Source organism: Pempheris klunzingeri, chromosome 5 (assembly GCF_042242105.1).
Source record: "Pempheris klunzingeri isolate RE-2024b chromosome 5, fPemKlu1.hap1, whole genome shotgun sequence".
NCBI lineage: Eukaryota > Metazoa > Chordata > Actinopteri > Acropomatiformes > Pempheridae > Pempheris > Pempheris klunzingeri.
In genome coordinates, this window is record NC_092016.1 from 12,944,419 (window position 1) to 12,957,291 (window position 12,873).

A 12,873-nucleotide genomic window follows, 5' to 3' on the forward strand; every position below is an offset into this window, starting at 1 on the left:
TATAGACCACATGCTGCTTTTAAATGGGTTTCCACAGTGGTAAAACAAACTGTACTCAAGTGTCACGCAGAGATTTAATGTCGTGCTCATCCAGTACGAAATGGTCATCTGCATCGTCTCTGTGCATTAAATGGCTTCTGTTACATTACCATTAGGGAGCCTTTGCTTGGGAGCAGCCAGCTTGTCCATCACACCCCATATAAAGGCGTATCAGAAGTCAAATGTTTGGGAGCAACGAATCGCTGAGCCGATCCTTAAAAAAACGCCCGGGCACCCACACACGCCTCCTCCAAAAAAGTATTGGATGTCCAAAGGAATCCAGTCACCCCCCCTTGAAAGTACATATTTGACAGGGCACAGAAAGGCAGAGCCTGCACTCCAGCTTAGCGTTCAGTTAGGCACAGACGCCCTAGCCCCTCTCCTCTCCTTGGTTTTCATTTGGACGTTTTGTTGGTGCTAACAGCAATAAGCAGCCATGGATGCCATCAAGAAGAAGATGCAGATGCTCAAGCTCGACAAGGAGAATGCCTTGGACAGAGCTGAGCAGGCTGAGTCAGACAAGAAAGCAGCAGAGGACAGAAGCAAACAGGTCGGCTGATTTTTTTTTTTTTTTTCCTTCTTTGTGGAAAATCCCAAAGAATCATAGAAAAAGCAGGAGTACCAGTAGCAGAATAAAGCTGCTACCCTTAAAATGGATCGCCTCCTAAATGCGGATTAATTGCTTTCATGGAGAATCCCAAACAAGGATTAAATTAAGAATAACCCATTCTTCATGATTTTTTTTTTTTTTTTTTTGGGATGTTATGAATCCTCCTATCAGCTATATTGGTGACGTAAATAAGTCCTAGAAAATATGTGTAAAAGAAGTAGAAGTTTAGGAATATTTCTAGATGATAAATTGAATAATTGCATGATCATCTGCTATTCTGTTTAACGTTATAATGTCTTTCATATGCATGTGTAGTTAGAGGACGATATAAGAGAGTTGGAAAAGAAATTGCGTGTTACTGAAGACGAAAGAGATAAAGTGTTTGAGGAGTTCCAAACTGCTGAGGAAAAGCTGCTGACCGCTGAGGAGTCCGCCACCAAGGTATCTGAACCTGACATGCATGAGCCTCCCTAACTTTTCTCCTCTCTCTCTCTTTCCCCTGTCCTGTCCTGTCCTGTCCTGTCCACTGCTGTCCCGTGTGTCTCTCTGTACGCGCTCTTGCGCCTGTGCGCGATCACGCAACTCCGTCTCCCCGCTGATCACCTCTGACACTGTCCGCGCACTGAAAACTCGCCTCAGCTTGAGGACGATTTGGTAGCTCTGCAGAAGAAACTGAAGGGAACTGAGGATGAGTTGGACAAGTACTCCGAGGCTCTTAAAGATGCCCAGGAGAAACTTGAGCTGGCTGAGAAGAAAGCCACCGATGTAAGTAAGGGAGGGATTCACAATGGCACCACTCCTGCACCACGCTTCCTCACACTTTCATTCTCATCGCTGTGAATGTGGGAAACGACAGTTCAACATCACAGAAAAAGAGAGTTTCTCTGTGGGAATTCACACTGCTCGTCTATTCTATAGCTCACATGAGTTTCTTTTTGCATGGATAGGTTTTACGCATCTGTCCATCCCGGAAAATTGGCCATCAAAGTCCAAAATGACTTTTTAATCATACACCCAAATCATTGTTGAACTGTCGCTTTATGCTCTGTCGACAATCACAAGCACAAACACTTGCAAGTCTGCCCAAAGAAAGTCAGATTTCTTTTAAATAACTCATAACATGAATCCCCTGTACTGTTTAATAATAATAATAATGTGTTTTCAGACCTAGCTGTGTTCAGTCTTACAGGTCGTGCTGGAGACGTCTTTGTCGGAGTGAAAGTGAAGTAGCCTAATGTGCAGCCTTCCTAGGAGCTCAGAGAGCGAGCGCCTGGATAAATATAGCCCACTGCTTTATATGGTCAAGATAGAGCTCACATCTGCGGGCTGCGCTCTTTGCTTACCACAGGGGAAAACTCTGCTTCCCATCTGAATGTCCCAAGCAGCGTACTAATTAAAACAGATAAATACATTTAGCTGATCTATGGAGAAATTGCATAAATGATCCTTTTAGAATATCAGTGCCTTTTTCCTCTTTGGATAAATGCACTACATAACGGGAAAACTATGTAAAGAATTTAGATTTAGGCTCGTAAAGGGCGCGACCTGGTTGGGAGGGAGAAAAAAAAAAAAACAGCTCAGGTCCTCATAAACCTTTTTTTTTTTTTTTTTTAAAGACAAACAATCCCGTAAATGAGGGTGACGATCAGGTTTAAGCTTTGTCCACAAGAGTCAATCCAGAGGAATCAATTTGTAGTGTGGCTTATACATTTCCCCCAGGAAAACCTGTTGTAATAATCCTTTAATTGGATTCCTCTGGGGAGTTAGTCCACAGTGCCACTACTTTATAGTCTGGTGAGGTTTAGCCAATCACACACTTGCTGCTGCATTTATTCCCTTTTTGGGGCCTTTCTTAATATTCCTGCAGAAGCGTTAAAGTTTGGCTGTGTTGCTCCAATGAATTCAACTTCTATTTAGAGTGCTGTGGCTTTGTTTTTCTCCCCTTTTTCCATTTTTGGAAGGATTTTTATGTGATATTCGCAAAGCCCAAAGCACAGCCTGTAATTACAGGACTCAGCAGAGTGGTATTGAAGTCTCCAAGTGTTTCACTGCCATGTGTACTGCTCACAGCTGACCGGCAGGTGGCGCTGTGGCTTTGTTAGTTCACCACAAGTGCGATTCTTCCAGTGAACTGCCTGGATGTGTTTTAGTCACTAAAAATGCATTGTAACTTTGCGTCAATTAAATTTAACATTTTTTATTATTTTAAGGCATCGGCGTTTAGCAATTAGCAAAGTGTCACGTTGCACAATCATAGAAAATACTTAATTTTTCGGCCTATTTTGAAATCAGCGGCACTTCCTGAACAGATGACAGACATTGCAGACTAGAGTGCGTCTCCAGAAAGCTCGCGCAGCCCGTCTTCACGCAGCTCTCGGCACAATCAAGGACGTCACCTCGCTGCTTGACAATTTCTCGGAAATAGTGCTGCAGCTCACAGTGTAGTCCTGTTTTATTTTGGGGGGGGGAAGATAGCTGTGCGCTAAACAATGGCCGGAGCTGCATCGCTGGAGGCAGTCAAACGAAAGATCAGATCGTTGCAGGAGCAGGCGGACGGTGCTGAAGAGAGAGCCGAGAGATTACAGAAGGACTTGCTTGTGTTCAGGAAAGCCAGGGAACAAGTAAGCATGTTTACCTTGCGCACAGCCAGACAGGAGCTGCTTATCAAGCGCCAAATGTCACATCCTCCGTTTGGACCCCCCATTTATGTGTGTGTGTTGATGGATTGATAAACAGTGAGATGGCGGGATTTCTCTTGATACACCGCAGGGCTGCAGGCTGAGCTCGAACACGGGCACCACGCAGTGCCACAGTGAAGTAGCTCCTCCACTGAAGGTCTGGTGGCCCGCTGCTCCCGCTAAGCGCTTCTAATTGGTAACGTTAGGCCGCTGATGCCAAAGTCAAAGCAGTTTGAACAACCGCGTCACTTTGTATGAGCGCGGTGCCTCATCTGGCTACTTTGTTCAACTTGCGTCTCCTTTGATGCACTTATGCTGCAACGGTTCCAATCAACCTGCTTTACAGGAAGTTCCGTTTTTTGTCCCCCCCCACACCCTCCTCCCAAAACGATCCTGCAGGCACACCAGCCGCAGGTTAATACAATTATTTTTCAGCAATCAGGAAGTTGCACCTAAACTGTGGCAACATTCAAGGTGCCAGTCCGCATTTGCTCTTTGACTTGTCCATATAAGGACAATTTCACAGCTTCAAAGAGCGATTTCCGTCCGTGTGAGCACAGCGGCAGTTATCTTAGAGGGGAAATAAATCTTTCTGCTGGGGTTTACAGCGGTCCGAGTCTGTCTGTGGCTCAGTCCGACGGGGTCCTAGTTTATGTTGATCAACCGTGAGGTGTTTTTTTAAATGGAGGTGGAAACGATGCTTCAGTTTATAGATTAATAGCGACTTCCTTGTCACGCTTCACTACTTCAGATGCACTTTGCACATTTCAGCATGACCTCCAGGGGAAAACGGAGGTAGTCGCTCTCCTGGTGGTTGCAGCCTGTTTTCACTGTGCAATTTCTGAGAACAGGAATCAGGAAGCAAAAGTAGCAACAGGTTTCAGTAATCAAAGGAAAGATCTATCACACACACAAGTGTTTTTTTTTTTTTTTTTTTTAAACTTACTTTACTTTTCTTACTAATTTAACACAGACTAATATGTTGCAGATATGACCAGTAACACTTCAACATCTTCTAGTTGTGAAATCTCAAAGGAGTCTCCTCCATGATTTCTTGTGCACCCTGTGAGCAGTCATTTACAGGAGAGCTGTCTCAGGGCCTTTGACTCCAGCCTTGTTAATGTTCTCCCAGGAGCCCAATAATGAGGCAGGGCATTCAACCTTCTGCCAGCTTGGGACATTGTTATCATTATACATAGTCAATGAGGAGCGCAGACAAGCCTTGTGGGAGGGCTTTTCCCAACAGGTGGCCCACAGAAACATTTTTTAACAGATTACACTCCCCAATCACACATGATTGCACCACTAAGACCAAATCCCCCCTCAAAACTCTCAAATTCACCACCAACTCTACATTCTTTGGGCTGACGTTGTACGTGTGTGTGTGTGTGTGTGTCCAGGCTGTACGTTAAAGATGGCGGATCTCCACCGTCTCCTGACGTGTTCCTCTTCTCTCCCTAGGCTGAGGGAGATGTCGCTTCCCTTAACAGACGTATCCAGCTGGTTGAGGAGGAGTTGGATCGTGCTCAGGAGCGTCTGGCAACTGCCCTGACCAAGCTGGAGGAGGCTGAGAAGGCTGCTGATGAGAGCGAGAGGTGGGTTTTAATGAGCGGCACATACTCAGACCTCTGATCTGTGCCATTTTGCTCTCTCTCTTGCTTCAGAGAGCAGGTGGCAGGGCTGTATTGCCACCCCTTTGTATAGGGTATAAGCAGAGCCTCTGTACTGCTGGTGGATGTCAGACACTTCACTGTCACACCAACTGTGTCAGATAGTGCGGTCGTTTCCTTACATCCTGGCTTAAGCATTTTCTTTAATGTCAGAAAACAAATAGCCATTCACCTTCGAGGAATACATTAAAGATTTACCAGCCAACACTACTGTGCCCCGGACGTGTGTGTCCTCAGGCAGGCTGTCGGCCTTGTGCCAGGTCTCAGCTCCTGATTCCTAACAACCTCTGACTGTTTGTCCCGTCACACAGAGGCATGAAGGTCATTGAGAACAGGGCCATGAAGGACGAGGAGAAGATGGAGCTGCAGGAGATCCAGCTCAAAGAGGCCAAGCACATCGCTGAGGAGGCTGACCGCAAATATGAGGAGGCAAGTCTTTCGGCCACTGGCAGCCACCCCAGAAACATATCTGCAATACCAAACATGCAAATGAACTTTTTTTTTTATCTTTAAAGGGCGGACTATGAATACTATCATATACGCCTAATTATAGCAACACCTTTTGCATTAATGTTCACATTGTTCCTTTATTATACTTTAGGATTAATAGGAAGTATGTAAACATTTAACGGTGTACAACACACTGTAGTTGTGTGCAATGTAGTTGTAAGCAGACATGAGCATTTATTAATGTATTCATCCCTACTATAACTCCAATGCTCACCCGTAAGGGGATGCTAATTTATGAGCAGATAATGAATGACAATACAGTAAAACATGATCAGTGGTGGACTGTAACTAAGTACATTTACTCAAGAACTGAGTATTACCTAAGAAAGTACTTTACTTGAGTATATCCATTTTATGTTAATGATTTACTTACACTACAATTTCTTACTTTACAAATTAAGATTTTACCTACAAATACATGGAGATCTCATGAAATATGATTAAACTGTCTGACAGTGATTACAATTTAGAGCTGAAGCTTGAAGGTTTTACTTACAATTTCCTGATTATACTGGCACACTTCTACTTAAGTAACATTTTCAATTCAGGATTTTTACTTGTAATGAATTTTATTTTATTTATTTTTTTTTACAAAAATGCATTAGTACTTTTACTTAAGTAAAGGATCTGAAAACTTCCTCCACAACTGGTTGTAATAATACAAACTACGTCTTCATGAGAGAAGAAGAAACACTAAAAATGTCCTTATGTTTGTGTACAGCTGCATAGTGTGTTATAAACCAGTGTTTATGTCATGCTTATAAGTGCTAGGGGAGGTTAGAGTAAAGTGTTAACACGTGTAGTTTAATTATATTGGAGTGGTATATAAAAACCGTGTGCTTATCACGTCACAGTCATTAAGTATTTATTGCGTTGTAACACTTTGTTGTACTGCGCCTAAAGGTGGCCCGTAAGCTGGTCATCATTGAGGGTGACCTGGAGCGTACAGAGGAGCGCGCTGAGCTTTCAGAAGGGTAAGTTGTCTCACCTTAACATGCACTAAATCTGCACTTATGCGTGCACGTAAAACTGGCACTGCGATAGTTTGAGCTTTGAGCGCTAATACACAAAGTACTGGACATGTTTCCATTTGAACAGCATGTACTGTGTTCTTACTTGTATGTGCTGGTTATTTGCATGCTGTCCATGCTTTGAATGGTTTTGGCTTGCACACGTACGCCACACCCACTAACAGACGATCTCGGAGAGCGGAGGACGAGCTAATGGTTTTGGAGCAAAGCATGAAATCACTAAACTCCTCAGTCGCTCAGGTACTACAAGCAAAAACTAACACCAACACAAACATCTCTGATGAGTGGCTCTTCCCACTTTCATTCATGCTGCTGAGTTGAGCCTCTGCTTTGCTCGCTATGCTTGTTCTTTTCCTCTTTTCTGCTCTTGTTTATTTGGGGTTATATTAGACTCTTTCACGCCTCTAACATGGCAGAAACTGTGCAAGAATAACACCTCGCTTGTATGAGAAGCATGGCATTTATATGCAGAAATACCATTCACCAAATTATTGATTTCATTGTAACCTACTACTCTGTGTGATCACAAAACTCACATGGCTATTCTCACGTTCCTGCTCTGTTAAGGCACCTTTAAGGTACTTTGGGTTCCCTGATCGTTTAATCCCTGTAGTTCTTATTTATTTTGTTTCCTCTCCCCCTCTTTTCTTCGACCTGTTTTGTGTCCACCCCTGGTTCTGTCCATCCTTGCTTCCTTCCTTCCCCAACCCCCCCCACCCCACCTCCTTCTTCTCCTTCGCAACTTCATCCCCTTGTCTAAAACACCAGCAAATGCTCTGAACTTGAGGAAGAGTTGAAAACTGTGACCAACAACCTGAAGTCACTGGAGGCCCAGGCTGAGAAGGTAAGTGAGACCTTCTGGCCACATGCGTGCTGCTGAACCTCTCGGCTCTCGGAGCAGAAGAGCTTGGGGACCCGAATCTCTTCGCTTCAGTTTTATTTCATTCTACTTATCTGTATAAACTTATTGAAATGTTTGGTATCACTTTAAATCCAGTAGGACATTCAGAGATGGACTCCATGCCCGTATGTTTGACGCCTGTCATTGTTTTTGTCCCACAGTACTCACAGAAGGAGGACAAGTATGAGGAGGAGATCAAGGTTCTCACCGACAAGCTGAAGGAGGTAAGTTTCACCAGTCCAGGATCATTTCCACAAGTCACAGGTGCTGTATCACAGTCCGAGTGTTGGAAGAACTCATGAATCTGTCTCTGTAACACAGGCTGAGACCCGTGCTGAGTTCGCTGAGAGATCAGTAGCCAAGCTTGAGAAGACCATTGATGACTTGGAAGGTATGTTTTTTTTTGCCCCCACCCCAAAATGCTATTCTGATTCTTTTGAAATAGCTATTGTGTCAGTGATGGTGTTTGGGTAAGTGCTCAGTGCTTTTAAAAAACAAATCCATTCTTTGCTTTGCTTTTTGAACTCTGTTTCTGCCTTCCTCTTGATTACTTCATAGTTCTTTTTCATGCTGTTTTTGTCGTGAGCCTTATCCTTCCTCTATTAAGCCTAGTTGATTTGTTTTTGGGGGTTTCAAGATAGGAAAGAACAGCTTTGATGTTTATCAGAGATATCAGAATTGAATGTTGACTTAATGTTCAATGAGCCGTAGTGAAGGCTAAGGGCTGAGAGCCACGTGGCAGTGAAATCTATGGCTCGTTTCTTCATGGCGCTGATGAATTGTCCCTGATTTTGTTGCACTTCCATTTTCTGGTGTAACTTGGTTTTCCTCTTTTTCTTCTGTTTTCACCTTTTTCTGTCACCTCCTCCCGTCCTCCCTATCTGTCTTGTTAATGATCTGGATGCTTCACCCTTCACCTCCTTGTCATGCGCTCCTCCACCTTTGCTCCCTTTCACCGTGCCCCCACCCCCTGCACCCCTGACCCCACCAATAGATGAGTTGTATGCCCAGAAACTGAAGTACAAGGCCATCAGCGAGGAGCTGGACCACGCCCTCAACGACATGACTTCCATGTAATTCTGAACTCCCTTCACCTGCTTGTTCCGCCGCCACCCACTCTCACCCCTGCACCTCTCCACTCTCTGTACACCAGCTGCCTCCACTTCATCGTCACCATTATGTTTCCTTGTACCCACCATAACTAGTACAACCAACTACTGTATCTGTTCCTGCATTTAGAATGATCATGCAGCTATGTTTTTATGTAGTCTTAGAGTTTGAAGTCTTAAAACAGACATTGTTGTATTCTATGTCTGTGTACGTGAGGCCCACTTGCAACGATCTCTCAAGTGGTTTCCTCCTCACACTTCTTCATTATTGTGGTTATAATGATACTGTATGCCCTTTGCGTCTGTATCATTGAGAATGCTGTGAACAGGACTGAAGTAATGTTATTTGTGAACAAAACGGCACAAGTCTCTGTTTACATTTCTTGGCCGATTCAGTTAGAAACTGTATTACTTACTTGTGAAAAGCAATCAGTGCCAAAAGCACTGAAAGTATTTTTGAAGTAGGTGCTTATACAGAAAGTAGTCATGATTCATTTCACCTGATATTCTGGCATCCCAAGCAACGCATGCAAGTTGTCTATTAAGATGTTGCCGACTGTATGACGAAAGCTTGTCAATGAATCTGATTCACTCATTCATAACTCAAGGTTATGGGTGTTTCCTCTTTCCTTTTCTACTAACATGGTCTACTTCTGTACAGAAGAAAGCCCCCCTGTGTGTTGTGAGATTCCCTCTTTTGTTCTGTCTTTAAACCAGTTGAAGGTTAACTGTCACATTTTAGCATCACTGTGGGTGAGTCCCCAGTTTTGCTAAATTAAATGTGTCCCTCAACATTTGGCCATTCTCTGGGAGATTGACATGGTGCACCGTATCTGCCCGGTCCAGTGCTGTTCCTCGTCTTTTAGCAGAAAGGTCACGATGTAATCAGAGGGAGGAGTCGGACCGCCCTGCAGTTTGTGTATGTCAGCGTGTTCGACCTCACAGTGCATTTCCATTGTGTATTGTGTGTTCGTACTGTTGTGGTGTGGTTCGTGTGGTTCTGGTGTATTTGTGTTGCACATCTAAAATTTCCGTTAGGTCCCACCGACCCCCCTGGTTCACTTTACTTCTTCTCTCTTACACAGATAATTTTTTTACACCTCATCAAAGACGTCTCCTGCCGGCTGAGCGGCATCTGTCTGCTCTCTCCAGCCTTCTCTCCATTTTCCCTTCCCTCTTTTCTTTGCTTTCCTTTCCTCTTCATGTTTTCATCCTCATGTCAAAGTTAATTGCATCCCATCTCTTGTACAGAATCCTAGACTCTTTCTGCATTGTGTAAAAAATAAACACCCTTCCTTCTATGTAAGCTGTATGTCTTTACTCTGTCCCTTTTTTTTCCTTTTTAATTTCTATTTATTTTCAAGTGGCTCTGATAAAACCAGGAAGCCTTGATTTTAAGTTATGTTTTTGATTCTGTTTCATCTCCACAACCTTTAGTTGCGCTTTACCCTGCTTTCCTTGGAATCGTTTTATAGATTTCAGTGGATGTTTACTTTATTTTCTTCAAATATTGTCCTGTGAAGCTGAGATATTGGGAATATCACAGTTGTGCTTTAAGCACAGAAACCTAGAGCAATTACAAGTACTTGACCGAAAGCTGAGCCACATTATCTTCTCCCTTAGCCTTTGAGACTGATGCATGCATGCCGTTTTAGCACTGTGACAGGAAGAGCTGACTGGAAAGATTGGAGGTTTGGAGGGAATTAGCATTGGATTGTTATCAGGGAGACTGTGGTAAAGTAGAGTAATGGGTGTAACGGTGGAATATAGAACAGTATGTCAGATTTGTGGAGCCTCATCTGGTTGCTGGAAAAAATTCGATGAAACTGCCATCAGTGATTATGACACATTGGCTTTGTATGATACACAGTATCCTGTCATATACTTGAATAAATATACAATCACACATTCTGAGTGTTTTTATTAAAGTCCTTCCCATTTATTCAGATACAGAAAGATAAGCAGAAGTGAGCAATGGTCTGGTTTTGTGTGTTTTCAGACTTTCAGGTGGAACTGCAGAACAGTAGTTGAGCCACATCCTTAAACAATAAACATGTCGGACCAAACTGAGGCTAAAAAATGTTTGATTCTCCTATCAGTTAATCCAGTTCTGGTGTTGATCAGTTATGTTCGATCAGATGCGCTTGATAGAAAATATTATAACCAAAGCAGCAGATTTAGTATTCATTATGTTTTTGTTTTTTTTTATTCCAATTTTAAAGATTTTATTTTAAGGTTAAGGTTCACTGCCATGGTTCCTTTTTCATTTTTCTCATCCTCTGTCTTCACTCTTCACACTGGCCTTGCTTTACCTGTTGAAGGAAAAAAAAAATCCAAAGCGTGAATTGGCAAAAAAAGAAAATGAAAACACTGTTTGGTCATGGTATTGAAAGGCTATTCAGATACTTTGAGTGTCTTTTATAAAGATTAAAGAAAGACTCTGATGATCTATGCTAGAAGAAGAAGGTAGGTATCAACAGGCACTGCACTTCCTTTTTTCCCCTATTTTCCTCTTATGTCCTGTCCTCTCTCTGTTTTTCAACTTGCTTTCTGACTGCAAAGATCGCCTCTACCAGCACCTTGAGAAAAATCGCCTTCTCACTAATGAACTACGTGTGGCCTTGAATGAGGACTAAATTGTGTGAATGTTTTATCTGTTTGTTATGGATACATTTTGTGTGTGTGTGTGTGTGTGTGTGTGTGTGTGTATGACAATCTGATCCAGTGTAGGATCCAAAGCTCCTCCGTCTGCATTGTGCACATACGATGCCTGCACTGCTTGAAATTTGTGTCGCTGTTTGTGGAAATGTGTTTTTCAACTACAGTGAAAATCAGGGATTATCTCAAAGATATCATTTTTAGTCTTACAACCTAGCATTAAAACATTAACATTTTTATGGATTGTTGATGTGTTTTTATGTGTTAATATGAACTTTCTTGTGGACTGAAACCTGTTTGCATGGCTGCTTGCAGATCATGAGTTTATTTGCTTCATGTGTTTCTTGTTTTCTGTCAGTGACATGTAGGTCGGGTTTTAACGCACTCAAATTTAATGACTGGCCTGAATGATGTAGCCAGCTTGAATATTAATGCAAGCTAACCAACTGACTCACTTGTTCTTGCTTGTGTGAGATTAAAACTTCTTCATTTGATGTTCTAACAGAGAAACTGTCACATGCTAAAGAAGAGAACCTCGATATGCACCAGATGCTGGACCAGACTCTAATGGAACTGAATAATTTGTGAAAGCAGCACAGTCTGACCCCACACACACTGTGGTTTTCGCTTTTTGTACTTGCACCTTGCTTACCATAAACCCCTCTTGTCGTACCTTGCCCATGGTGGGGATCAAACAGCCAGATGCTTTTCCTATTGCACCGTCCTGCCTTCTGCGGAACTCGACCAAGGAGCAAAGCTAAGGGGAAGTAAAGCTTAACCATTCCCTTTGAAGCCTAAACTGGGAAACAAGATTGTTTTCGCAAGCCACTTTTTATCTCTTACTGTTGTCTGCCTTTTGCAATCCTTGAGATAGGTTCTTTTTTTTTGACAAGTCATCTGGCGAAATGACGTGCCATTGGTTACAAAAAATGTTTTCTACATTTGCATTGAAGCTGATCTGGTGCGTTCCATTCCTCCTTGATTATTCACATACCAAAGGACAAAGTGGAGAAATTTTGCACTTGGTTAAACCTCAACATTATGCACATTTTGCATTCTGTAAGACAAACTATGTTTAAAAAGATAGAAAATGTCCTCACAAGTGTATGTATACATCGGCTCTGCCTGTCAGTATGTATACTGGTGCTACTGTTTTGTTAGACAATGACCGAAAATGCAAATGCATCACAGTATATTCTTAGTTTTCTTAAAAACCACAGTTCAAAATTTGTTCATCTTGTCTATGAAGTATGATTTCAGTCATCTGGTTGTGCATTGTTTTTAGCATTGTATTAATGTAGATGTTTCAAGTGTTTATCATATCTGAAATGTAAAATTATGAATATGAATAAAAGCACGTTTTAAAAGTTTTCTAACTTTGTTTGTGGTGCATGCAAAGCCTTCTTGTCTGTCATAGAAGTGACCTAAGTTAAAGGTCTTAATAGATTTTGGGGTGATTGAATAAAACATGATGCAATGCAAAGAAAAATAAAACTTATTTAACAGAATTTATCTTCCCCCGCAGAGATGCAGAACGTGTTAAATTCCCAGAACAAGTGGAGATCTGTTCATTTTGCAGCTTTATTGCATTACTCCTGGCTTGAGTTTTGCTTGACCCTCAGTTTGACTACCAGCTAGGGATAAACATTGTCATGTGTTTCTGTGGT

The 12,873-nt window shown here is 42.4% G+C and overlaps 1 protein-coding gene across 5 annotated transcripts; it reads left to right on the forward strand.

Moving 5' to 3' along the window:
* Positions 1-358: 358 nt before the first annotated feature.
* On the forward strand, positions 359-12,576 carry tpm1 (tropomyosin 1 (alpha)). 5 transcript variants are annotated; one of them, XM_070830444.1, is made up of 10 exons: positions 362-589; positions 965-1,090; positions 4,789-4,922; positions 5,309-5,426; positions 6,411-6,481; positions 7,307-7,382; positions 7,601-7,663; positions 7,761-7,830; positions 8,434-8,512; positions 9,634-10,454. In XM_070830444.1, exons 1-10 carry the CDS (start codon positions 476-478, stop codon positions 9,635-9,637), a joined length of 855 nt encoding a protein of 284 aa, XP_070686545.1. In that variant the 5' UTR covers positions 362-475; the 3' UTR covers positions 9,638-10,454. The 5 variants fall into 5 exon arrangements, with proteins under 5 accessions (XP_070686548.1, XP_070686545.1, XP_070686546.1 ...); XM_070830442.1 differs by lacking the exon at positions 965-1,090 and adding an exon at positions 1,289-1,414 and having other exon boundaries at positions 366-589; XM_070830447.1 differs by lacking the exons at positions 8,434-8,512; positions 9,634-10,454 and adding an exon at positions 11,712-12,576 and having other exon boundaries at positions 359-589.
* The last annotated feature ends 297 nt before the right edge of the window (positions 12,577-12,873 follow it).